Consider the following 26428-nt stretch of genomic DNA (forward strand, 5'->3'; position numbering starts at 1 on the left):
GCCCAGGAGCAGAGAGGAGGCACCTGCATGCCCCAGGGGCCAGAGATAGCCGCTGGTAGGAAAAGCTTCTGTGCCCAGGGATTCCCCAGCAAGTCCAGCCTCGCTGATTTCGACCCTCTTGTCCACCCACACGGCTTCCAACAGCGGTTCCGGTGCCAGCCTGGCTGCCAAGCGTCCTCTGCTCACTCACACTTCTATTTTTCCCCTCCAGTGAGGAATTCCCAGAAAACCCGAACGCCCGAGGGTTGTGGCCACCAAGAAGGCAACACCAAACAGGTGGGCTTGCCCAGGCTGGTCCCCAAGACCTGCTTTTGGAGAGAACCCCACTGCTGAGCACATTCCTGACCCTCTCTGGGGGGCACAGTGAGGCAGCAGGGCCCATAGGGGTTCACTCATTCCCTGTACTCCTTTCTTTGCTGCTGAAAGGGACAAGTGCAGGACAGCATCCCCCTTCTCTGGGGGCTCCCGTGTCCCCACCAGAGCAATACCCGACCACCTTCACTGGGGAGAAATGATACACACAGCTCCCTGTGGCACACGATGTGTTTTCACCTTCACTGCGAAGAGCTCACAAGCAGCGCTTTGGGCACGATCTGTGCGGCTTTGGGCGCTTCCTTCTCGTTCACCTGCATCACGCGTAGATCCTAAATACTCCTGGTGTATCGTTCCTGTAGCACAACTCAAAAAAAAAAACCCAAGAAAACACCAAGCCCAAAACAAAAACCAAGCACGAGGTTTAAATCTAAATAAATAAGCAGACGTAATAGTGAACTTCCTGGAGCAATTGTGTGTAATTGCCTTTGGCAGCAGCAACTCACACACACCAGCAGCTTTGGAAGCCTAATGCTGATGTTATGTTATTTGAATTATTCAGGGCTCGGTTACAGAGAAAAACTCAACAAATGGAGCTGAGTTTCAAGTGTAAAATTCCCCGTATGAAGATGAGAAGGACTCTTCTGAGCCTGTTTGATCCGCCGCAGAGCACCGGGCCTGCAAGTTGCACGACAGGAGCGCTCCCCCCTCCCAACATCAGCCTGGTGCTACTTAATTGCCACTTAAAAATATGTGAGGCAAAGCACCGGGAGACACGAAACCGGGCAGGGGAGCCTTTGCAATGGGGATGTGCCTGAAGGAGACTCACCGCAGTCCAACATAGGTGCCAGGTCACCCAAAAAATCCCTCTGTGAGCACCCCCACTCCCAAAAGGGTGAGAACCGTGGCTGCCCCCGGAGCTTTGCAGAACCAAACGTGCTGCTGGGAGGACGAGCCTTAAAACAGGTTAATTTAATTAGGATGATTGGCCTCATCTGACTTAATGAAGATGATTATTACCTTCAGGTGTGTGGGGAGCGCAGGTGCAAGTGGTTAACGTGCCCCTATGGGCATCAATGTCACCGAGATCAACCAGAAGCCGCCTCAGAAGCCTGGATAAGGAAATAAAACAAATAAACAAATAAAAGAAATAAAACAAATTCTAACAAGTGAAAAGCATTGTCTCTTTAAATAAAGCTCAGAACATGCCAGACATTTTCCAGCGTTCTGCAGGACACCACTGTATCTGACAGAAACATCCCCCCCGAGTTTTGGTTTTTGTGTGTATTTGTTTTAAACCCGCCATCAACACGTTCTGTACTGGCTCAGGTCCTTCCCCGCTCCAAATCTGACCTTAGCAGCAGGGAAAGTAGAGAAGGAATACCATACAGCTCGTATGATTTTCAAAAGAAGGGAACTATTGCAGCCTTTCCTAGGCATCCGCTGCTGAACAACGCATTTTCAAGAGCTGAGTATTGCAATGAAATCCTAATATCTGATTTTAACCAATTTTTAGCCAGTTGGAGGTTAACTAGAGATAGACACCGTACAAAGGGGAGCTCAGCCTCCTCACAACAATGGCAGCAAACTGTGCCAGCGGCCGGGCAGCAGATCTCCATCTGTCCAGCACGCTGCTCGGCATCTTCATGCGCAGCACAAAGATTTTGGGACGGCCTCCGCAGGCTCGCCGTTAGGATGCTCAGAGGTTGCGTGGCAAAAGCCTTGCTTGTACACCTCTCTCCAGACCGAAGGGAAAGAATCCGTGTGGAATTCTGCACAGCCCGTGTCCCTGCTGACGAGTTCAGGTGCCCGTGTGTGGCTGCCCAGTGTTAATCCATTCCCAGAGCTGCTGCCGTGTGGAGCCAGAGGCACAGCTCCTGCTGGCTTCGGCAGGACAGGATCAGGCCCCCAGGCGGGCAGCTACCCCCAGCTCCAGCCCAAAGGTGCACAGGCTGTGGGTCTGCTGCCCGTGGCTGCCCGACTACTGCACCCTCAAACACCTCTGTGGGTGCAAAGCTGCCTTCTGCTCCCCAGGAACAGCAATAAGAGCAGGATTTGTTGGAATTATTATCACTGTTATAATTTGCAGTGTGGCCCAGCTTCAGTTAAGATGGAACAGCCTTACTTGAAGTGCTGCAGGGAAGGGGCTCCCCAAATCTGAAAGCTGCTCCTGCTTCTTACTCTTCCCCTGCAGCACAATGAAAATGCCCCTTGTGGGTGGGTTTTGGAAGCAGATGCGTCCGTGGGCTCTGTCACAGGATTACAGGGGTAGCTCTGTCCCAGAGAAAAGCCCATGTGATGCCCCAGCACTGAATTTTCCGGGCTGTGATGCCGGGTGAGGACCCTGCGTGGGGGAAAGCCAGCTGGTGCCACAGCCCAGCCAGAGACACAGCACAGCATCAACCACGGACAGGGACAGACATTAAATGAAAAAAAAAAAAAAACAAACAAAAAGAAGATTCTCTTCCTGTTTCTCACACAGCAGCAGCAGCAGCAGCAGCAATGCTGACAAAGGAGCAGTATGTGGCAATGGTACTCAAGCTGACCTAAGGAGAGCCAGCATGGCTCTTGGGAGTGAGGGACTCGCTGTGGCCGAGCCCTGAGCCCAAATGGCCCAAGGGGAACTCCTGTGAAGCCCCTCCATGCAACACCCAGCTCCACAGGATCGTGGGCACTGCCTGCCCTAATTATAGCACGTTCTGATTGTGCAGGAAGCATTAGTTGGAGCTTGATTTATCACCTTGGAGTTCGATATCCGATTTCACCAAAACCAAGTCTTGGATTAAATTTCCTGACCTCTAGTCTGTAGATTCGTGTACATACAGAGAGAAATGGTGTGAGCTTTATGTGGTGGCAGTAGCAGCGCAGGCACCTGCCGCACCAGCCGTGCCCTGTCCAACACTGTTTTTAGAGGGCTGACTGCAGGCTGAGCCGCGCCTGATGGGAGAAGTCCTGGAGCTCAGCGCCGAGCCTTCTGAGAGACTCACAGGGAACACATGGAAAGCAAGGTGCTGCAGGATGTTGCCAGGGCAGGGCAGGGGCACAGCACACCACACGGCTGTCAAAGACCACAATGTATTTAGGGTAGATGGAAGAGATTCTGAAGCTTGCAGGTGTGTGCTGGTTTCGCGAGTGCACCTTCCTGCAGGGGAAGCACCATCCCTCCAGCAGCAGCAGGACAAGCGCAGGGAGTCAGGGAGAGCATCATGAACCTCCCCGGGTGCGGGAGGGAGCCAGCCCCAAAGCCGGCCCGCGGCTGCTGGGGAAGCGAAGCTGCCGCGGTGCAGGAGTCCGGAGCACCGCCGTGGAAGGGAGCCCGCCGGGGCCCCGAGCATCCCCGCTAGCCCCGCGGCGGCCCCACTAGATGGCGGTGCCCACCCGCCTCTGCCGCCCCCGGCATCCCCGCAGCCCGCCCGCATCCCCCGGAGCCCCGTCGCAGCATCCTGGGGAACCCTCAAAAAAGGGACGCGCAGGGGCGGCACCGCTTTTAAGGGAAATCCACGGGATAATCAGCGTCTCGCCCCCGCAGTTAGCGGCAGCAGGTGAAGCTGTGCGTGTTCCTGAGGCAGGGAACGGGCGCAGGGGGGCCGCTTCGGCTCCTGGCGTGGCTTGGGGGTTTTTGGTGCCGCGCCGAGACGGCGAGTGACACGAGCGGGAAGCTGGACTGTCCGTGGCAGGGACGTTCCTAAGTTGTCGTATGTGAAGCCCCGGGCCCTTCCCCGGGAAGGCTCTGCAGCAGGTCCGGGTACTCCGTGCAAACCCTAAACCCCACGGCGGCGGAGGCCGGTGACGCCTGGACCCCATTTACGCGACGCTCCGGAGCTCTCACGCTCTGCCGTGGGCTCAGGCCTCGCACAGCTCCGGCTCTGGGATGTTCTCCCTGCCCGTGACCTGCTGAGGCACGCACAGCCTCGGTGCCAGGGGGACGGCAGCCCCCACGTGGAAATGTGTTTCCTGCACATCCCCGGGTTGCTCTGTCCCCCAGCGTCCCCCAGTGTCCCCCAGTGTTCCCCAGTGTTCCCCAGTGCCCCCCAGAGCTCGCGGGGCTTACACCAAAGGCAGCCGCCGCAGGTGGCTCCCTTCGGAGTGGGCTGTATCCCCCTCGGCTGGGCCCTCGCGTGTGTCCCTGGCTGGGATGCCATAACGCGCCCGGACACAGGGACCCCACCCTGGCCCTTTCGAGCTCGCCCCGCCCTAAGACACTGCGGGCCGGGGGCTTCCCTGGGTCCTCTCGGCCCGGACAACCTTCGGGAAACTTCCGTGGCTGAGCCCGCCCGGTGCCGGGCAGCACCGATAGCCCTGGCAAGGGTGGGGGGCAACACGGGCTCCGGGAAGAGGTGAGGTGAGAGAACACCAAAACACAGACAGAAAGAAAAAGAAAGAGCGGCAAAAAGAAAGGCAACAAGAAAGAGAAAGGCGAAATGAAAGGAATTAAAGGCAACCCAAAACACGAAGGGAAGAGGAAAGGAAAGGAAAGACAGGATGAAGGAGAGAGATAAAGGCTGAATAAAATGCCGGACAAAAGCAGAGATGCGCAGAGGAAGGACGGACAGATGTCGGAGGGGCCGAGGGAAGGCGGGCGAGCGGGGAAGGAGAGCGCCGGGAAGAGGCGGCGGGCTCGATCCGCCCTTCCCTGCTGCCCGGTGTGGCCGGGGACCCGCTGCCACCGCGCACTCGAGGGGCCACCCCTTGGCCACCGCCCGCTCCCCCGCATCGATTAACGTCCAGGTGCTTTGAAGAAAATAAAGTCATTTATTGTCAAAGCATCCAACATACCCGGATAAACTATAAAGTTTAATAAATCTTATTTTTTTTTTTCCAGAGGGGCGAGGAAAAAAAAAAAAAAAAAGAAAGAAAAAAAAGACAAACCCAAACGGGAAAGGGAAGGTAACACGGAACTACCGAGACTCCATTCCACGGGCACCAGTGACACTCGGGGGGAAGGGGCGCGGGCGGCGGGGCCGGACGGGGGTAGCGCCCGGTGCATGCAGGACCCCGGCCCGCCGCCCGCCGGCCCCGCCGCGCTCCCCTCGCCCTTAGCTTCATATCCAAAATAAAAATTTACCCTGACATAGAATTATTATTACATCTAAACCATAAGTGCTTAATAATTTAAGTAGAAACGTATGACAAATGCATCAATATGTTGCAATATATGACATTTTAAAAAATGTATTTTTTTAAGTCATTTGATTTTTTTTTTCCCCCGGTGCTTCTCTTTTCTCTCTTTCTCTCTCTCTGCTCTCTTTTTTTTTTTCTTTTTTTTTTTTTCTTTTTTTTTAACTTTTACCTTCATTTTTCTGCTTCTTCTTCTTCTTCTTCACCTCCTCCTCCTCCTCACCCGCTGCCCTCCCCGCCCCTCCCCGGACAGTGGAAACGCGTGCATCGAATGGGAAGGGTGGGAGAGGCGGGCGGCGTGGGGGTCCCCCTCGCGGGGGTCCCGGGCGGGTTCCCGGGGCCAGGGGGGGGTTGTCCCCGCTAGTTGTGGGAGGTCATGTGGCGGGAGAGGTGGTGGCGCTCGCGGAAGGACTCGTTGCAGATGGGGCACTTGAGCTTCTCCTCGCGGCGGCGCTTGACGAGGGGCTCCAGCGCGTATTCCTTCTTGTGGTGGGAGCGCATGTGGTACACCAGGTCCGAGGTCATGCGGAAGGACGCGTTGCACTTGGCGCACCAGTTCTGAGCCGGCAGGCACAGCGAGGTGAACGACGGCGGCAGCAGCGTCAGCGCCGACGGCAGCTGCAGCTGCAGCGGCCCCGCCGCCGCCGCCGCCACCGCCGCCGCCGCCGAGCTCTTGGGCCAGAAAGCCGTGGTGTAGAGGAAGGGGCTTTGCTTGGGCAGCCCCCCGCCGCCGCCGCCGCCGCCGCCCGCCGCCTCCCCGCCGCCCGGCAGCTTGGCGGCCAGCGCCTCGGCGGCGTACAGGCGGGCGGGGGCGGCGGCGCCGTCGGGGCAGGGCTCGCCCAGCCCGCCCAGCTTGGGACCCAGCACCAGCGGCGGGACGTGCGGGAAGGAGCGGGCGGGCTGCGAGAAGGCGCTCTTTCTCTCCTCGGCTCCGCCGCCGCCGGGCGCCCCGGGGCCGGCCCCGAGCTGCGGCACCGTGCTGAAGGCGCTGCCCCGCGCCGGGCTGCCGCCGTCCAGGCGGGCGGCCAGCGGGCCCCCGGCACCGCCGCGGGGGCACAGCCCCGGCTCCGCGCCGCCCGCGCCCGGGGAGCCGCGCTCCGGCCCCTCTTCGGGGCCGCCGTCGGGCTCGGGGCCGCGGGCCGCCTTCTTCACCTCCACGAAGGCGCTGCGCTTGGCCTCGCCGGTCTCCGGGCTGGGAGGCGCGAAGAGGCGTCCGCCCTCCTCGAGCCCGCAGTAGGAGCCGGCGGCCCGGTACTGCTGCTGCGGGGCGCAGCCCGGCTCCTCCTTGGGCGCCGCCGGCAGCCCCGGCCGCTCCGCCGGGAAGCGGCTCCGCGCCGCGCCGGGGCCGCGCTCTTCCTCCTCGGGGAAGCGCCTCTTCGCCTTCCCGGCCGCCGCCTCAGGGCCGCCCTCGGGGGGCGCCGGCCTCCCCGGGGACCCGGCGCGCCCACCGCGGGAGTTCTCCAGCTCCCGCGCCAGGTTGTGGAAGTCCGTGGAGGGCTTGGTGCTGGCGGCGGGGCCGCCGTCGGGCCCGGGGAAGGGGTGGTGCGGCGGCCCGCCGGGCTTCCCGAACTTGCCGGGCTCCTGCTCCTTGCCGGCGCCGTCCTTGACGCCGGCGGCCTCGGCGGCGGGGCCGGTGTCGGGGCCGTGAAGCCTCTTGGGGCAGCGGAACCGGAGGTGTGCGGCGAAGGGCAGTTCGAACTGGAAGCGCTGGCTGCACTCAGGGCAGGCGAAGGGCGGCGAGCCTGCGGCGGGCGGGCACGACAGAGAGAGGGAGAGAGAGGGGGAGAGAGAGAGGGGGAGAGAGGGAGACAGAGAGAGAGAGAGAGCACCGTCAGCCGGGCCCGCCGACGGGACATCCGCTGAGAGTTTGGGGATCGGGAGCAGGGGAACCCGATTCCCCGCGGCGGTGGGGATCCCCCTCCTTCCTCCCGCCCGGGACGGCGGTGGCCGCGCGGGGCACCCACCGTTGGTGCGGGCGGGGGCCCGGGCCGGGCCGAGCAGCAGCAGCTCGGTGAGCTCCTTCCCGTACCACACCAGCAGCTCCTCGTCCTTGGCGATGCGACGTAGGGAGCGATAAAAGAGCTGGCCGCTCTTGATGTAGGCCTCCAGGTTCTGCTCCTCCCGCTCCCGCGCCGACTGCACCAGCCGCAGCCACATCAGCCCCTCCGACGAGCCGTTGGCCGCCGACGTGTCCACCTGAAACCCCGCGTTAATCCACCGGACCGAAAGACCGACCGAGCGACCGACAGGGAGGGAGCAGGCAACAGCAGGAGCTGCCCTCGGGGACAGCCGCCCGGCTCCCCGGGCCGACCCGCGCTCCGTGGCGGGGACGCGTTCGGGCACCGGCCGACGTGGCGAGCGGCTGGGCCCCGGGACGAGCGGCTCTTACCCGGAATATGTAGGGGACGGTGCGCTTGTCGGTGGACTTGAGAGCGATAAAGGCGATGCTGTCATACAGGGATGTGTGGCTCAGGACGCAGGGGCCGAAAATGGCATTTTCCGGGATGTCGCAGGTGGTGTAAACGCTGGTAAAAATGTCAGTCAAGCACTGCTGGACCGTCTTGGCATCCCCGTCCCATATTCCCCGCTGGACGCCGGCGTCTTCCATCCCTGCGAGAGGAGAGGGAGGCAGAGAGGGGCAGTTACCGCAGCGGGTCCCGCTCAGCAGTACACCTGGATGCCCCGGAAAACAAAACAAAATCGACTCGAATTATTAAATAAACCATTGAGAGGGGGAAAAAAAAAAAATAAAAATAAAAATTTTAAAAAAGGATAAAAAAAGCAGGCGAGCAGTTTCTCCGGTATGAAAAAATTTAAAGCAGGCTAGGAGCTGTGAGCAGAGGCGAGGTGCGGGGACTCTGCCATGCTGGTTTATTTTTTTAGATATCGCGGCGGAGCTGGCTCTGGGCAGGGATCCGGGAATCCCACCGGCCACGTCCTGTCCCGAGCAGGCGCCGGGTCTCCCTCCGGCAACCTCCGGAGCCGGGCCGGGCTGCAGGCTATGCCGGGGGAGCGGGTGGGTTCCAGCGGCTTGTCATTGTCGCCGATTGCGTGTCAGCTCACCTCCCGCTCCGCGCGACAAGGGGAACGTATGGCTGCTCATTATCATAATCCAGCACTTTCCCTCCGAGACTTTAATTAAAAGCAGCAAGCAGAGGTAATTATTTTTACCTCGACACGCTTATTTATGGAGCAGGGTGAGCCCCGGCTGCCGCGCGTTACGAGGGGAGGGATGCGGGCGGCGGGCAGCTGGCGGGGTGCGGGCAGCGGGCAGGGTGCGGGGCCGGCGGCGCCGAGGCCGGGGAGGGAGCACCGAGCCCGGCTGCGGTGCCCTTGCTCTTCCCGACCAGATTAGCGCAGGGCTGCCTCCCCCCGCCCCATCTGCCATCGAAATCCGTCATTTGGGGCTGGCTCGGGAAAAGACCGGTGCTCCTCCCGGTGCGCCTGCTGACGGCTGCCGCCGCTCGCGCCGGGCACGGCTCCTCCGAGCCGCCGCTCCCCTCCGATTTCGGGATACGGCCGGGTCCCCGTACCGCCGGGAACTTCACCCCCCCCGGAGCGGCGGCCGGGGTCCCGGCCCCTCCCCGGGAACGGAGGCCGGGGGGAAGGCGCTCCGGCCGCCTCCCCGGCGCCCTCCCCGTTCCGCCGCTCCCCGACGCATCCCTTCCCCGAAGGTCTGATTTCGCCAAACGAAACCGCCGGCAGCGAGCGGCCCCCGCCGAACTTTCCCCCCGGCGGCGGCGGGCCCCGTACGGCTCCCCACGGCGCCGCATCCCCCCGGCTCCCCGAGCCGCCCCCGGCCCCGCGGCGCCGCCTCCCCCCGGCCGCCCTTTGTCCGGGCCGGGCGGCGCCGGGGCCGCTCCCGAGGCTCCCCCGCCGGTCCCCGCAGCCCGGGCAGGGCCGCCGGCAGCGCGGCCATCCCCGGCATTGTTCCCGCTCGGGGGCGGCGGGGGCCGGCGGGGCCCCTCCGCCGGTACTCACCAGGGACGGTGGGGATAATCCTCGCCCCGACAGTGGCACAAAGGCGGCTCCGGGCTGGCTGCCTCGGGCTCTCAGCGCCGCTCCATGACGGGCCGGGCCGTGCGGGCGGCGGAGCGGGAGGCGCGCGGTGCAGACGGACCCGGTGCAGTGAGGGGCTGGCACGCAGACACACACTTTTTGTTTGCTGCACATAATCTGCCCAATGACGCGTGACAGCCCACGTCCCTCCCGTTAACCCCTTCGGGGCTGCCCGCTCGCCGCCCGCCCGCCCCTCACCTGGACCCGCCGCCGCCGAGCAAGAACGGGGAAGGGGGTGGGAAACGCGGTTGCCCCACGGACCCTCTGCCGGGGCAGCGGGCGTGTTTGGGGCCGCGGCTCCGCTTCGGCCCAGCGGGGGTGCGGGGCGGGGAGCGGGGGTGCCCGACGGCCGCTCCGCCCGGCGCAGCGATCCCGGCGGCGGCTGCCCGCCCTATCCCCGCACCTGCCAGGTAGGGGTAATCGAACACGCGGGAAAAAAACCTCCTCGGCGGGACGGAGCCGAGCGGGGCTGCCCGTGCCCGGCTCCGCGGAGCGGCCCTCCGGCGAAGGCCCGGCGTGCGGAGAAGCGGCACCGGGCAGCCCCCGCTCCCCGCCGGAGCCGGGGAGCCGCAGCAGCGGGGCAGGGGGCAGCCCCGGCCGGAGCCCCCTGCCCATTCCCAGCCATTGCCAGCCTCCCGCTGCACACGCGGGGCTCCCGCATTCACCGACACGCGCCCAGCTTCAGGGAACAGACACACGCGCAGATGCTCTGTGCCGAAATAAGGGGTTTACCGCGTGGAAAAGCGTTTACCGGTCCCTCCCTGATCGTCGTCATTACAGATACAAAACAGATTAAAAAAAAATAATAATTAAAAATAGCAGTTGAAATCCCTTAAACTCAAAAAAAGGAGAGACAAAGCGTTTTCCAGGGGCGAACGGAGCGGGGTTTGCGGATAGTGGGCTGATGTTTGCCTTTCAAATTCACTTATCCTCCACATAATTACGATTTTCCTTGCATTAGGATTAAAGGCTGCATATAATATGCTTTCAACATTTATCTTATTAATTCGACAAAACGTAGTGTCTCCTAAAACGGAGATTCTCATAACATTAAAAATATGGGAGTCTATAAAAATTTGGATGTCAATTCGTGCTTCAAATGTGGTGGTTTTTTTTTTTTTTTCCTATTTCTGTTTCTTTTTCCTTTTTTTTTCTTTATTTTTTTTCTCTTTATTTTCCCCAGTGCTGCAGCTCTCGCTGTAAGATATAAATTGTCCGAATGGCTGTCATTAGTGGGGGGAAAGAAAACCTACGCGCTTATTTTATTTGCGAGAATTTTAAGGGACACCACGGCACATATACGATCTCGAAATCGCTTCGGCATGATCTAAGCTATCAAAATTCCCTGGGACTGGAAAGGACCGCGGCAGAATTTCTGAGCTTTTATCCAGCCTCTGATGTCCCTTTAAAAGTGGATCCCGGGGAACAGCGTCCTTCGACCCGCAGAATTGCACCGGGACGGACACGGGCTCTTTCCTTGGGAGTTTGTGCTGGGGGTTACCCCCGCCGGCAGCGCCCACCGCGAACCCCGCAGAGCCCGGTGCCGGCGGCGCTCTCCCGGCCTCGTGGAAATGCCTCGCCGGGATTTTTGGGGGACACGGGGCAGGTGCGCCGGGTCCGATCCGGCCCCCGCCGCGCTGCCGGCGAGTGCGGTGTCACCCTACGGCTCCGTGCGATCGCCGTCCGCCGCCTCCCAGCTCCTATCTCGGTACATCCATCTCTTTCTATTCGGTTATTTCTCCAAAGAATCTCTTGCGGAGAGCCAGGGGCACCCCGGGCTGCGGAGTTCCGGCCGTTTTCCCAGGGACCCGCGCAGCCAGCAAACCCTCGCCACTCCCCGCCCTCCAAAAGCACAGCCCCTGCTCTGCTGAGCCCCTCTGGACGGCACCAGTGCGGCACAAGCAACTCCCGGACAAGGGGAAGCCCCGGCAGCAGCGGACAAACCCGGGACCTAAACTCAGAAGGGGCTGGGCTGGCCAGCCGAGTTCCCACAGGAGCCAGCCCTGACCGGCATCAAGGCCCAGGGGGACGGCCCAGGATCCGCGGCTCCCTGGCCGGGACCCGGTGGGAATTCAGGCGGCTGCAGGGGCCGAAGGGCTGGCAAAGTGGGGATGACCGGATGCTTGGACACGGTTGTTACTAACCACCGTCCTCTGCCCGCGATGAGTTATCGTGGGGATGGCTGCAAGGGACACAACAGCAGCTCCCAGGGGTGCCAGTCTCCTCTTGCCTCCCTGACCTTCATGCGGGAAGAGGAGAGGGACCAGGAACGGCCGCTCAACCTGTGCTCAGAAACACTCCTGCACCCTTTGGGAAACACTGCCTGAGTCGTGTCATGCGCCAGGCCTATGGGAGTGTGGTTGCTCCTATGAGGAGACACACACACAGCTCAGAGTCAGGTCCCAGGCGACTGCCATGAAGCCACTCCTAAAATAAAATCACCCAGAGACCACACGAATTCCCAGAAGCACCTGAGCCCAGCCACACTCGCTCCTGGAGGGCCAGGGTACCATGGGGAGGGGGCATTAAGGGATGCCCAAATCTGCCTTGCTACCCTTTCTGCCTGCTGCTGCTAGGGGCAGGGCCAGCTGTGGTCCCCGGGAGGTGCACACCAGGTGGAGTGGAAAATCCACTCAAAACGAAATGCGGAGCCACAAGCTTTCCCGGTGCCTGGAGAAATGCAGCCAGAATGGTTCCCTTCCCTGGAGACAGACAGGCCTCTGTAGTGGAAATAAACTGGGGCCTCAGCTGAACGACTGAAACCATCCTTTCTGCTTGTCACCAGCCTCGTGGATGGCGCCTTTCCTGGGGAAGCCCTGTGCTGGGGTGCCAGAGACATCCCATCACACTACAGACACGGAGGAGCGGTGCCTCTCCCGCTGCTGCTTCTGCTGAGCAGCACAGGGAATGCCCTGGAAATCCTCAGACCCACAACCAGATGAATGTTTGCCTACCTCCAGGTCCTTACCAGGGCCGAGGCACACCAGCAATGTTCTGTCTTGTTTCCAGCCCCCAAACACACCTGGGGTGCCTGTCCCTCCCTATTCCCTCTGACCCTTCAGCCCCCCCATCACCAATGTTGGACTCCTGGGTCAGGTCAGCACCATGCCACAACACAACAAATCCCTCAAGAGGGACAGATACCAACTTTAGCTGTGATTCATTCCAAGCAGCAAATGCTCCTGCTCCCCAGGAACTCAACACAGCTTCCCTACCTGCTTTCTTAGCACAGGCACCTAGGCTCTTTCATCATCCCTTATGGTGCCCGAACTTCCCCTCTACTTTCTTCTGAGCAAACGCAGAGTCTGGTTAAAAATATTAATTTGTATATTCACTAAAGGATCGCAGAAATTTTTCTATTACTGACCAAACCCTAGAGCACCAAACATAATACAGGTGGCTGGTTAAACGGTTCACACATAGCCCACTATCACTGCTGACTTTCTACCTCAAAATTATTTTTCCCAGGCTTTCTGCTTCTCCTCCTTACTTGGCCTGACGGCAGCATCAAGGTTTAAAACCTGGAAAGCTTTCACCTAGCTTCACCTTCCTTCAAACATTTAACAGCCTGTCAGAAGACATGATTGGCTACAAAGGACAGAAAAGGGAGAGAAATGGAAGAAGGGGAATCCCTGCAGGACTGAAGTCTGCCTCTGCCTCCTGAACACCCTCGGGCCTTTCTGTCCCTGTGACACCCCTGCGTGTCTCGGTGTAAGGGCCAGCAGAAGCCACGCTGCAGCTGCAGGACAGCGCAGAGGACGGGCCCCGGAGGGACGGTCCCTCAGTCCTCGGCCCAGCGCTGCCCGACCTGGGGTGCGTGGGGTCGGGCAGCGCTGGGCTCCATCTCCTCGGGAGACCTGAGCTCAGAGCGGTGGGTCGGGCATCTCTTTGGTGGCCACACGACCTCTCCGCTGCTGGGTCCATGAGGACATCACTCACAGCTCCCCACCGGACCCTGGGTGGCCGCTGGGTTATGCACGGTCAAGCTTTGGCAGGAGCTGAGTGCCCAGCATATTCCCTGTCAGGTGGATAATCCTCATGCAGGGATGGCCTCTCCCTTCCCGGTGCTGCCTGGGGGCTCTGAAGGTCTTGGCTTCTCCAGCGAGTGACAGTCCCTAAAGTTAGCCAAGGTTGCTAAACCCTGACGCCGAGGGGGTGGGGAGAGCAGTGAAAGGACAGACAGACGGGGGGGGGGGGGGGAGGGAAAAAAATAAAGATGCAGAGGATTTCAGCTCCAGCTCTGCTGCAGCAACTTGACGTGGGGTGTGTGAAGGAGCTTGAAACTTAAAAAGATTTATTTTCTCTAGTCATAAATCTCATCCCGTTGTTCCTCTGACCAACCAAGCATGATAAAGTCCTTTTCCATAAAGTATTCAGTATTAAAGCCACAAAGCTCACCCAATCAGTAGCCATCTGCTTCTCCCATAACTGCTGCTCCAGAAGCAGGGAAAAGCAGCCAGAAGAGAAAGGGCACCACTGTTACGGCTCTGGGACAAATGAGGAGGCACTGAATAGCAGCCGAAACCTTTGGTTTGCCTTGTATATCTGTATCTATAGAGACAGAGGAAGAAAGGAAGCATTATATTGATACAACAATTGTAAAACAAAAAAAGGAAGAGGCATCTAAAGGGCAATACAGCGGGCATCAGAGGGCCCCGCGGGGAGGGATGCTCGCAGATTCATACAGACCTTTAATTGCTTTGCAATTGAAAGATAAAGAGGCCGAGCAAAAAAAAAAAAAAATCCGGAGAGAGCGGCAAAGCGACCCGCGTTACACGGTGCATCGGCGCCTGTGCTCCCGCAGCCAGCAAGCCGGAGCACTGCTGAGTGGGGTACGGTATTCCCGGGACACCGGCATGCGGACCCCCCATTATGCATCTCGGCCCGGCCACGCCGCACTGAACTTGGCTTCCAGCCGGCTGGGAGGGAGGGGACGAGCCCCAGGCTCCCCCGCGGAGCTCCCCGTGATGTAGGATACGTCCCGTAGCCGCTCCGGCCTTCCAGGCTGCCCCCCTGGAGAGTGTTTGAGAGGAGCCCTCCTCGCCGCACCGCCGGCCGAGCCGCTCCCGGGCGCACAGAAAAAACCGGCGACGATGCCACCCCAAAAAAGACGCGGGGAGGCGGGAGGGTGGCGATCCGGAGAGGGGGTGCAGGAGCCTGGGGGGCTTTAGGAGCACCGGGGGGGCAGCGCCCACCCGAGAGCGGCCCCCGCCCCTTCCTGCGGCGCCGCCCGCCGGGCGAACAGCGGGTCAATGACCGAGTTAGGTCGTGAACCGATTGACGGCCCCTGAGAGCCGGCAGCTCGACCCAGGACCCCGCTGCACGCTCTGGGGAGGGGACATCGTTCCCGGCCCGCGGGGACACGGGCAGAGACCCACGGACACGGGCCGGGATTAGCGGCGGCGGGCCGGGATTAGCGGCCGCCCGCTCTGCTGCCGCTCTCCGGGATTAGGACGGGATTAGGAGGCGGCCCCGTCCCCGCTCCCGCTCCGGGCGGGGTGAGGGGGAGTCCCGGAAAGCCGGAGGGGTTCGGGGCTCCCGGGGCGCCGGTTTCCCCCCTGGCCCCCCACTGTGCCCGGCGAATGCGGCTTCCCTCCGATGGAGGGCAGGAGAGGAAAGACGAAGCCCGGGATGCTGCCGGCGGCGAGATGCAGGTGCCAGGCACCTGCCCGCAGCCATCTCAGTTCCCGGGGGGCACTCAGCCCCCTGCTCGGTTCCCCGTCTTGGGACCCGCCGGAAGGCTGGAAGCACAGGGGACCTAAAAAAAAAAAAAAAGGTGGTGGGTTTTCCTTTTAAAATTCCTTACCACATGAGCGAAAGCAATACAAATACAATTTACACACCGATAAAAGCAGGGTTGGGGACCGGGAGAGGCGGACGTGCTTCCCTCCCCCCCGCAGGTTTCATTTCTCTCACAGAGCACGAGTGGAACCAAACGCCACGTTGAAGGCACGAGTCGCTCCCTGGCTTTTCCTGAGCACTGTTGTGTCCAGCAGCCCCGTATTATGTCAAAAATCTGGCATGGCAGGCAGTGGCACATCTGCTAGGTGTGGATGACATTCATTAGCCAAGGTTCTCTGCTAAACGGCCTGCCAGAGTCTCAGCAGCGCTGCCCAATGCCAATCACTCGTCTGCTGCCAGCTCAGAGGCAATCCTGCTTCAGGGATGGCTCCTTTCCACGCTGGCAGGAGAAACAGAGGAAACAATGCATTTAGATGTTTGGGATGTGAGCGAGGTTGCACACGGGAGCAGCAAGCAGATGTAGCAGGAGAGGAGATGAAGTTGTGAAGTGTCATTCCATAATTGCAGCACAAGGGAAATGCGCTGGTGAGCTGAGGTTTGGGAGGGGAGAGCGTTAACCCCTTTCCAAACCGCACGGCAGACAGTGGTGGACGCTTTTTGGAAAGGAAACATAATGAGGCTAATGCAGCAAATGGCCTGCTCATGCTCACGGAGGACACACAGAACAACGTAGCGAGATTCATGCCAGGACAGCTGGGAAAACCGCCCAGGCCAGGGGAGGGAGCTGCGCTGACCTGCTCAGGGGGCAGCCTGCCTCAGACCTCCTTCCCTCCCCTCTGGGGGTCTACCTGCTGCAGCCTGGACAGCCGCCCTGCCCGTGACACAGTGGGCTCAGAGCTGGCCCTGACAGCTTGGTTCATAGCCCACAGGGGCAGCTGCACACGCAGGGCAGGCTGGGCACTCACCGCCCTGCCCTACCAGAGATGTGGAGAGCAGAGGTGGAGGGAAGGAGCATCTGCTTGGCACTGCTGCAAACATCACTCTCTGGGAAGAGAGGCTCCATTTTCCTCTGCTCAGAAGCTCTGGGAAGGTACTTGTTCCTACAAAGGAATTAAAACACCTCGATCGGAGATAGATGTGACAATGTTAATCTTCCCCTCTTATTAATTTAATAAATTTACAACCACATAATGAAGCTTGAATTTGAGCCACTAGGTGCTTTCCAAGGAGCCTGGGAGGCAACCTCAAATAGATGCTCAGCAAAAGCTCCCCTCGGCCCTGTTTTCCCTTAGCTTCCATTCTGACTTCTATTTCTGTTTATGTCCATTCAGGTAGTGCTTCATAGAATGTGTGAGATGCTACCTACCTACAGACACAGACACACACAGCTCTTGCCTCACAGATAATTCCTGTGACAGCCTCAGTTACTTAAATGTTCCAGTACTTTTGCTTGCACCATGAAAGGCCACTGTCAGCTTGCAAGCTGACACAGGTGCCTTTCATGCTTCTTTCAGCCAGACTGAATTCAGGGAATCACAGGCTTCTCCCTTGGCACTGGCCTCTCTACAATTACCTGTGCTATTAAATCCTCATGTACACCAAGAGCCCTCCCAGGTCAGCACAAGTGTTCCACGGTGGAGCCCATCTCTGACACCACACGTGCTCTTCCCACAGGCAGTGGCTTCCCCGCCATCCTCTGCCTGGCCATCTGCGGCACAGCTCAGCTGTGAGCCCTTTCCTTCTGCTCTCACCTCCCCAGGAAGTCGTTCTGCTCCGGCTGCATTCTGGACTGAGCCTTATCCACCTTCTGTTTCTGCCTGGGTTTGTCTCTGTTCTGGTTAGTTGGTCGGCCTCAACCTGCAAATTGTAAGAGATTTCCCCAGTTTCGTAATTTGTGTGGTTTAACGCTCGCTGCCTCACATACACCCCAACCCACTTCTGGCAGAGCCCATGTGAACCCCATAACCTCCCATCCTCAGACGCTAGAATTCCGTGGCTTTAAGAGCAGTAGCCAAATCAAGAGACAGAGAGACGATGCCTCTCCCGCCCCTCCGAGCATTATACCTTCCTTTAAATACGTGAGTGATCCCACTGGGTCCGCTCCGGTGCTTAAAGTTAAGCCTATTAAATGCTCACCGAGCAGCGGTCTGCACACAGAGGAGCCAGAAGAAAAGGGAAAAGGGGAGAGCGGGGCGCTGCTCCGGCAGGGAGCCGTGACGGCAAGAAACACCTCGCTGCTCTCCTTCCCCTCGGGGGCACGGTGTCCTCTGGCTACTCCCCAGAGCCCCGCCACCAGGCTCCCCTCCACATCAGCGATGTGAGTGCAGCAGCGGTGAGATGAAGCCGGGAGGGGGGCTGAGGGGGGGGCGCGGAAGTTGTCAAAAAACAAAACTTGTCAAAACAAAAGCCCGGATTAATTTCTTAATGCCAGGTTGGGCTTTGCGGTCGCTGTGTTGGAAACTGTGTTTGTTTTGTTTTCAAGACGCTTCTCGCTAAACTCATTGTGTTCATCATCATTATTTTCAGACAATGATATGGGAGAGAGAGCAGTTATCCCTGCTCCTGCTCAAGGAGGGCTCTAGGAAAGCACTCACGCACGTGGTTTCCTTTGCTCTCCGAGGATTTCAAGCATGCACTTAGATTTAAGCCTGAGTGCTACTTTTTGTAACAGGGAGCATCTCTCTTAGAAACAGGACTTGATTCAAAACCTGCACATCCACGGAGTTCTGGTTCTTGACTCTGCTTCAAGCACTGGAAAACCTCCTGCCTTGGCCGCACAAAGCCGTGTCCCGCCCTTTGATGCATTTCTTGGCACGTGCACATTCTAATTCCCGACACCCCCCTTTCTTCCCCTTTTCTTAGCTGGCTTTTCTCTGGGCACAATGCATTGTTTTCCTGTATGTACTACTCCATACTGCTTGCACAATGTTTTGCATGATCTAATATTCTTTGTTCAAAACTGCAAAAAAATCTAAATAAAGACTATAGCGTGTCGCATCAGTATAGGCATCAGCTAACGTTTTCCACGGCATATGGTACTTCAGAAGCCATATGTACCACTGTTTAGTGATTCTGGCAAAGAGGCGCAGAATGGTGAAATCCAACTGCCAGGATTTCTGAAAACAAATATGTAAATGCTCCAGTGCTTTTGTTATTCATAACATACCTCTAACACAGCACATACAATATGCTGTTCATTCTGTAACGAGTATACTACTAAACTATATTTGATTCCGTTCTCATTTTAAAAGATTTTTTTTTCTTCTGTGTATGATTCCGCCATCCTCTCTATCAAAATCAATCTAAATTGCAATTCAGAAAAGGCATTTTATCTATTTTAAGCATACACTACGGGGAAGATTGTGTACCTATGCAAGGGTCTCACATCAGAACAAAGACGGACGTTATCTCTGCAGCCTGCCTAGTGGAATGATGGCGAGGAAGACAAGTGCACTTAAGCAGATCAGTTCCATGGAGCAAAGCTTGTTCAGCCAGGAAAAACCTCCCAGGGAACATGGGTGGGTTGGCCCTGCTCACAGACTACTGCAAAGGAAGCAGGCGGACAAAGCTTTTGTGAACAGACCCTCAGAAATGGTAAGAGAAGGTTCCAGACATGTGACCCAAGGTGGATGGTGGCTGCCAAACTCCGGCCTGGGCTGGGATCGGTCCTGGTGAGCTGGGGCTTGGCAGGCAGCCACGCACAAAGGGGATGGTCCGTGGCTGGGGGCTGGCTCCCAGAAGGGCTGGCAGCACCAACACCGAGGTGTTGGGGCAGTGCACAGGGCTCACGTGGAGTGCTTGTGCATCACTAAAGGCTTCAGACCCCACCAGACAAGGAAGAAGCCCTCCTTCCAGAGCCAGCACTAGCAGGTAAACAGGGATCAACACCCAATTCCATTAACCACCTCTGACAGCGCTACTCCGGGTGCTCCTCTCATTCGCAGAGAGCTCATCATCTCTGCCTGGGGTCTTGCTGTGCTGAAGGATTCTGAAATGTTGCTGGTTAGCATTAAGCCTTGCCATTCACAACAAACATTTTAACATTACCTGTTGCCACCATTGCCTCTGTCTTTCTGTTTGTCAGTGTCCACACAGACTGGGAACAAGCCCACTCACAGGTCACTCTGCAGCTCGCTCCTGCCCCAGAGGCAGCACTCCTGTACATCCCCAGAGCTGGCACTCAGTGTCCTGCAGCTCCAGGTGACATTGGGGACCAGGCAAACCTCAGATGAGGGGTTGGATACCAGTGCCTCCGAGAAACACATGGGTTTTCCAGCCTATTGCTTAACCAATGTTCAAAACAGCAATGAAGCTGTGGCTCCCCGCACACAGTCTCAGCAAAATACTGTCACCCTGCAGGGTCCTGAAAAAACTGAGCCATCTCCAGACATGACATGAGTGTTATTCAAGACGCACAGATGCCTTTTTCCCAAGAGACTGAGGACTGCTGTTCCTTTCTTTGCTAGTCTTGCACTGCAGCGTCCCATTTCAGCAGGCACAACCTCCCTCACCAGGGTCCCGTGCCCACCACCGCCTCTCCTCTGCTTGACTTGCCTTGCACATCAGACCTGCTCATTACCTCCTGTCTCCTGCCAGCCCCCAATGCATTATCCAGAGCTGCAAACCATTGCCCAAGCAATTCCTTTTTGGTAGGTTTTTTCCCCCTGTGACATAAACTGGGATCCCACTTGCCTCCTCTCAAGTTAGAGATACTCTGTTCTAAAACTTAAGCCAGGCCTCTGCATGCAGCCAGGTCTTTCACCTCTAAACACTGTTTTTTTTTTCCTATTCTATCAAAGAAGAAATCCTTAAAACAAGCCTTTATGTTTTACTTCATTTGTCGGTCCTTCAGCCAGAATCTGGTTTTTTTTCTGTTCTGTTCTAGCCAGCAGGTGATAAAAAGTTGCCATAAGAAATGTTGGCTTTGAGCATAAGTGCCTGGATTAGAAAAAGAGACAATTAGAAAGTGAAAAGTGGCAAAAAGCTCTAAGAAGCCAAAAATAAAAGAACAAACAAACATGCAATCTGGCTATCAAATAAAAAGCCACGTTTTCCCCTTACTGCAGTAAAAATCAACATAGTCAAGATTACAAAGTACTTGGAAAGATAGGAAGTCATAGGGAGAGGGAAAAACAGCCCCACAAGGTCAAAAGGGCCTTGGAAAAGCCACCTGAAGGAGTGACAAAGGAGGGGACAGGGAAAGGCAGGCACCTCACATGGTGCTGCCAGGATGCTGCAGTGATCCTGCAGCTGCTGGGTGAGACAAACTACCCCGGGTGAAGGGAGCCAAAAAAAAGCCTCTGCTGATTGAGCTGGTTCACGTGCACCTGCATTTATAGCAGAGCAAAGGTCACTCTTGTATTACCTCTTGTGAATCCCTCTTGAACGAGCAGGCTGGGGATTTGATGAGCTCAGGACAAAGATTTATCCATGTGCCAGGGGTGGCTGGCCCAACTCTTAACCTGCTGGCAGAGGTTGGGGCTTTTCATTAAGGGGGGCTATGCGTGGAATACTTGCAGGCTTCAGCCAACAGTAAATGTGGTCTCAGCCCACACAATTTGCCACTGCCTAACAGACACCAGATTATTTTCTCTCAGCACAGGAATCAGCAGTCCCCTGGAACCCTCTGAGCAGCTGAGAGCACAGAGGGAATAGTGGGGAAAACCAGAAGGGATCTCATGGTACATGGCTCAAATCTGTGAGCTCTAGGTTGGTAGAGAGAAACCCACAGCCCCTCCAAGATGTGCTCCCGAGGCACTCCCTTTCTGGAGCCAGGCAAGCACCCACTGCCAGGACAGGTGCCTCCCCAGGGCCATGCCCAGCTCCCACTGGCAGTCTCCCTGTGCCACTGCAAAATCTGGCCACTTTAAAGGGACAAGAGTCTTTGTGTGGGATATAACTCCCTAGACAGGCTCGCTCCCTCTCCTAAAGCCCCTGCCTTCATCGCACAAGTAACTGTGGTTTCAGGAGAAAAGAATAAGCTGAGCAATTGGGTATTGACAACAACACATCCCTCAACAAGCCTCTCCTATTGTTTTCATTGAGGCCCTCGTCTCTGCACCCCAGTCCCTCCGCCTGGATTGCATCACCTCTGATTGCCTGCACATGAGCTGCTGGGTTATTTTCCCCCTGTTCTTCCTTGGGTGTTTATATGAACTCTGCTGAATCCATCAGACTTCCTTTTATGAGATCCAGCACCATTTTGAAACTCTTGAGCTTTCCCCAGCAGCTAATAAAAGAAAACCAACCCCAAAACATGGACTATGGGGTTTTACAGTTGGTGTTCTTACATGCTTCACACTCGTTCCTACCTTTTTGTTTGCCTGCTGCAACCTGAATACCCCATGGCGCTGGCTGAGGGGCAGTAAATTCACTCCATCCTTCCCTTCCTGCAGCCTCTGGCAAAGCTCTCAGCTCCCTTAGCTTCTCTCTTCATTCGGCTGAGAGATGCAAAGATTTTTGCTCAAAAAAATCCAAGAGGCACCATCCCCAGGAGCTCCCCAGCCCCTTTGGGACACACCCCCCCCAGGTCCCTTCAAGCACCTGGGCTGCAGCAGGCACAGCTGGAAGAGCCAGGCAAGGACTGGAAGAGGGATTCCCAAGACGTGCTCCTGCAGAATGAGCGAATGATTTCTCTCCCGCAGTTAGTGCCAGCACTTGCTCTTTGCCAGTTGGCAGAGGGTACCACTTCCTTTTCTGAGGAACGCTTAACATCCACCTTTCCACTACCCCAAGGGGAAACCACGGAGGCTGGGGAAGTCTTTTCAGGCAGCTGGGCATCCGAAGGAGCTGCAGGCTTGGGGGAGGAGGAGGAATCCAGCAGGGAAGCCAGGTTTTACTTCACAAACTTCTCTTAGCTGGAGGGAAGCAGGGAGCACATCTCTCCCTCACCTGAGAGTTCCCATGGGAACACAGAAGGGTGGTGTAACAGCAAATTTTGGAACAGGCATGTCTGCGAACAACTTCTGAAATAATATTTGAGTCCTCAGATGTTCAGCCGCTTGCACATACTGCGCGAGTGTCTGATTTGCATGGGATTTGTATTTGTTGGTATTCACATTCGTAGGAGAACGCATACATTAGATTAATGTCATCACAGTTTATGGAGATCATCTGTGCCACAGCACCAGCTCAGGGCTCTGACTGCATTCTGTGCCCTGTGGCACATGGCAGCCCCTCCTGCCCTGCCAGGGCCACCGAGAGTCGGGATGGCTGTGCCAGGCTGAGCCCCGAGGTAGTCCTGCTGGGCTCTCCTCTTTTTAACACAAAAGTTTAAAGATCATTCAAAGTAACTATGTAAAATTGCTTAGCCCACATTCCAAAGGTAAAATTAATCCAACTATTTAGGCTTACTCTCTTATATTTGCTTGTATGAACTTACAGCACATTCCAGAGTCTAACTTTTAGTGGCTACTTGAGGCACTAATTCAGCTGTCAAACAGACCAACTAGGTGGTTCCTTTTTGTCTTGCAAGAGCATCCCTCTCTCAGTAAAATGGGATGGTTATAATTCCCTCCCTGTTTGCCATGACACCTGGGTGCTCTCATCTGCTAGACAGCTGGAAGCTGTCACTAGAGATGCTGTTCTCACAGAAGCGTTGCTGGGCTCAGTCAGACACTCTTTGTAAAGCAGATGGAACACCTCAGAAGAACAGCACTGCAGCAACAAAAGCTCATTTTCTGCTGGGGGATTTCTGTTATTGGGCAACGCTTCCATCAGGTGACTTCACACCCCAGTGATCCCACATGCCAGCAGAGCCCAATGATGATTCCGTTAACCTCCTTCCACTACTGAGGCCCTGCAGTTCCACTTCCCAAGGCTGGCCACCAGCCCCCTTGCCACCTCTGCCATTCCAAATCACACAGGAGCAATAGCAATGGGGACTAAACCCGCACTGTGGCCCTGCCACCCAGGATTTCCGGCAGACCGGGATTTCCGCTCCGTCCCCATGGAGCTGTGCACGCCTCTCACTCCAGCAGCCACATCCGAGTCACTGCTCGTGCACAGGAATTGCAGAATCTGTCTCAATCTCGATGGTGCAACCCTGAGGAAGTGGGTAGCACAAAGGAAGAGTGCACATCTCCAGATCTGGTGACGATTTCACGCTTACCCCAGTCACAGGCCAAGTAACACCTTTTGGCCACCCTTAGAAGCCTTTTCCTCTGCAGCACACGCCACTGGCCCCTGCTTCAGCTACCTGTGCAGTTCAGCAGCTTCCACTGCTCCTTACCCAGGCACGGCTCTCCCACCGCACAGCACAGCTCCCATCCCACTTGGAGATGCTGTGGTAGGCACAGCTCACCCAAGGGAAGGGCATGCCCTGCTCCAACATGGGTTGCAGACACAATTTCAATTTATGGCTCTCACAAGCCAAGTTGTGAAAAGGCCTTTCAATATTTGAGTGCTCCAGTCTTATTTTCCAAGCGATTTATATATGAAACCTAGATGGAAACCTCCAAGTGATAATCAGATCCCTTAGATATCTCAGAAAATGTTGCCCCCATATGATCTAGTATCCTCATGACAAACAGCTCTCTATTTCTCTTTGTGATGGTTCCTACTTCCCACCAACATCTGTCACTGTGATTATGATCTCTAATGAGCTTCTAAATTATATCACAGCATTCTGCCTTCATGAGCTACATTCAGTAACTTTCATTCTGCAAGACATGAAACACTGCCTACAAGATGCTGAATGAAAATTCCCTCAGCGCAACAGCTGAAAAGCTGGTTTGGAGGGTTTTTTTGGCCTGTTTTGCTTGAGTTTGTTTTGTTTTGTTTTGTTTTGTTTTTTTTTAGCATTCTGTTTGGTGTTTTTTGTTATGCATCTTATTCCAGGATGCCTAGGAACTTTACAGACGAGGCACAGGAAGTTGAGCCTTCCTACTGCACACCCCTAAAATCTCCACTCGATGATGGGAGCTGTCTCTCACCGCACAGCAGCAGAGACAGCACATTATTTCTGTAAGGCAGGACAGGGGGAAGAAACCAAGCCAAGGCCCCAGAAGAAACTGCCATTATTTTTGTGTTTGCTTCCAGTTACACCTGAAGGTTAGTTTGGGTGATGTACAGACCCTGGGGATGCTGTACAGACCCAGTTTCCCTGTGCTGCCAGGATGCAGAGTTACACCCCACACACTCCTTTCCTCCAGTGATCACACTGTGAGACTCCAGTACAAGTGAAACTGGAAAAGTGAATATTAACCCCCAAGGTTTGCTGCCCTGGCTGAAAGGAACCAGTGCCGCAGCTGTGGCCGCTCAGCCCTGCTTACACACGCCCATGCTGGCCAGCAATCTCTAGGGGACTCGGATCACTGAGATCCATTGTTTCTGTGGATTCCTCAGACACCAGCAGCCCCCTCAGCACTGTCACTCAGACATGTTACTAACGTGCACATCCAGTCACACGCTGCACTGATGTCACCTGCCCGTCTGGGGAAGAGTGTACGGTGTGTCTGAAGACAAGGACAGAGCGGCCTCACGTTTGTGTGTACAAACAGCTGCCCTGCGGCAGCAAGGTGCTGACTCACTGCTGGTGACTCAGCTGCACCTTTCCCTGCCACTCATCCAGGATCTGTGACGTGGCTCATGAGAGCTGAGCTCAGGAGGGTTTGGTTTATAGGACAGGATTTATGGGGGTTACTCCTTATTTCCTGCAGATAAGGACAGACATGATCAACAGTTGCCATGTTTCTAGCTCAGAGTAGCTGTGCTCTCTCTGTGACTCCTGCCTGTGGCCAACCTTGCACTTGGTGCCTGCAGAGCAGCTCCAAAACTAATGGGACAAAACAAACATGCTGAGCATGGCACGCTCAGGGGTGCACATTGGTCACCTCTCCCAGCCAAACTGCAGAGAACAGACTGCCACTTCCCATGCTTCCAGCCTGAACAAGCGCTCGGATGGCAGGCAGGTAACAGGGAAGGTGCTGAGAACACCGGCTGAGATTGCAAGACAGTCCTGGAGGGGACAAACATTGCTGGCACACTGATTGTCACTGATGACTTCCCAAGTAAGCTTTATTTCTAAGGGCATAACTCTAATTGCAGAGTACTAGACTGGTTCCAAACAAGCCCTGTCTATCTGGAACATCTGCCCACTCACTGCAGCTGACACCATTTCCCATTTCTTTTGCTCTCTGCACCCAGTACCTTTCCAAGCCCATGGTGACTCTGGCTCATTCTCCGAAGTGCAGCTGGTTCTGATGGCTCTTGTGAAGGCACGAGCACAAAATCCTGGAACAGCAAGCAGAACAAGTAAATACTCCTGAGCAGAGGAAGAGGGAGAGCATAGGACTGGCAGGGAGCTGCTGAGGGGCTTATGGCTCATCTGTGCCACAAGATGAGCTGCCCAGGTGAACGCACACCGACTCATCACCGTCTCCGACCCAGGAAATGAGTTTTCCAAGGAACTAAACCATGTCTTTGCATATCCTCAGCAGGGACTGAAGGCCCTTCCTGCTCAACATGCTTCACTACAGCTCTCTTGGGCTATGGTGCCATGCTACTGCTGGACCATAAGCTATTTTGCTTCTTGGTTATCTTTGCTGAGTGAAACATTTCCTTTAAAAGACCTTATAGGCACGAGAATTCAATATGAACATGAAAATACTGCCCCATGGGGGATGAGAGTTTAGTATCCCAGCTCTCTCCCTGTGGCTATTACTAACTGGCATGCCAACTCTAACTGTTCCCCAAAAGCAATGCCAGGAACGCACACTACCTTCTACACCCTGCTAAGCTGATCCATGAAAACATACAACCTCCTTGCCAAGCTGCCTCACCAGTTTGTCCCTGGGGAAAGGGACATGACCCTTCCTGCCCTTGTAGCATTTGCTGCTCTGCCAACAGCACTGCAGAAAATGAAGGCTGCAATCCAGTCAACACTGCTCCACCTCTACCCATCTTAACTGCCCAGACACAGGAAGAAAAGGATAAAACCTTGGATGATAGACAGCAGGACATGAGTGCATGTAAGTTAAACTTTCTACATGTGGAGAAATTGAGGAAAAGGTAATTCAGAGTCACACAGATGCAAACACCAGTCAGATAAGACACATCCCAGCTACTTCACTCATGACTTAAGGCTAGCACCGTCACTCTGATGATCAGAAACCCCTGCCATCCAGGCAGCCAGGGGAGCAGCTCACATGAATAGGGCAAGGCTGATGTATGCCAAGTCACTGGCCCAATTTGGCTG

The 26428-nt window shown here is 56.4% G+C and overlaps 1 protein-coding gene and 1 long non-coding RNA gene across 3 annotated transcripts; both read right to left on the reverse strand.

Moving 5' to 3' along the window:
- Window positions 1–5659: 5659 nt before the first annotated feature.
- On the reverse strand, window positions 5660–15491 carry PRDM8 (PR/SET domain 8). 2 transcript variants are annotated; one of them, XM_058837031.1, is made up of 5 exons: window positions 15333–15491; window positions 13888–15247; window positions 7820–8040; window positions 7395–7626; window positions 5660–7172 (listed from the first exon to the last, which is right to left on the reverse strand). In XM_058837031.1, the coding sequence occupies exons 3-5, from the start codon at window positions 8036–8038 to the stop codon at window positions 5791–5793; spliced, it is 1833 nt and encodes a 610-aa protein (XP_058693014.1). In that variant the 5' UTR covers window positions 8039–8040; window positions 13888–15247; window positions 15333–15491; the 3' UTR covers window positions 5660–5790. The 2 variants fall into 2 exon arrangements, with proteins under 2 accessions (XP_058693014.1, XP_058693015.1); XM_058837032.1 differs by lacking the exons at window positions 13888–15247; window positions 15333–15491 and adding an exon at window positions 9412–9489.
- Window positions 15492–15493: 2 nt separating this feature from the next.
- Window positions 15494–25396, reverse strand: LOC131578409 (uncharacterized). Its single transcript, XR_009277483.1, has 3 exons — window positions 25381–25396; window positions 16983–17088; window positions 15494–15670 (listed from the first exon to the last, which is right to left on the reverse strand). It is a non-coding gene; the product is annotated as an uncharacterized LOC131578409 (long non-coding RNA).
- Between the last annotated feature and the right edge of the window lie 1032 nt (window positions 25397–26428).

The sequence above is a fragment of the Poecile atricapillus genome, chromosome 4 (genome assembly GCF_030490865.1).
Source record: "Poecile atricapillus isolate bPoeAtr1 chromosome 4, bPoeAtr1.hap1, whole genome shotgun sequence".
NCBI lineage: Eukaryota > Metazoa > Chordata > Aves > Passeriformes > Paridae > Poecile > Poecile atricapillus.

Bases quoted from the DNA above. Each gene is read 5' to 3' on its own strand.
- PRDM8 (XM_058837031.1), bottom strand. From the start codon at position 8,038: ATGGAAGACGCCGGCGTCCAGCGGGGAATATGGGACGGGGATGCCAAG. The intron at 7,627-7,819 runs GTAAGAGCCGCT...GCGGGGTTTCAG, and splicing joins CCGTCCCCTACATATTCCGG to GTGGACACGTCGGCGGCCAA. The intron at 7,173-7,394 runs GTGGGTGCCCCG...CGCCCGCCGCAG, and splicing joins GGCCCCCGCCCGCACCAACG to GCTCGCCGCCCTTCGCCTGC.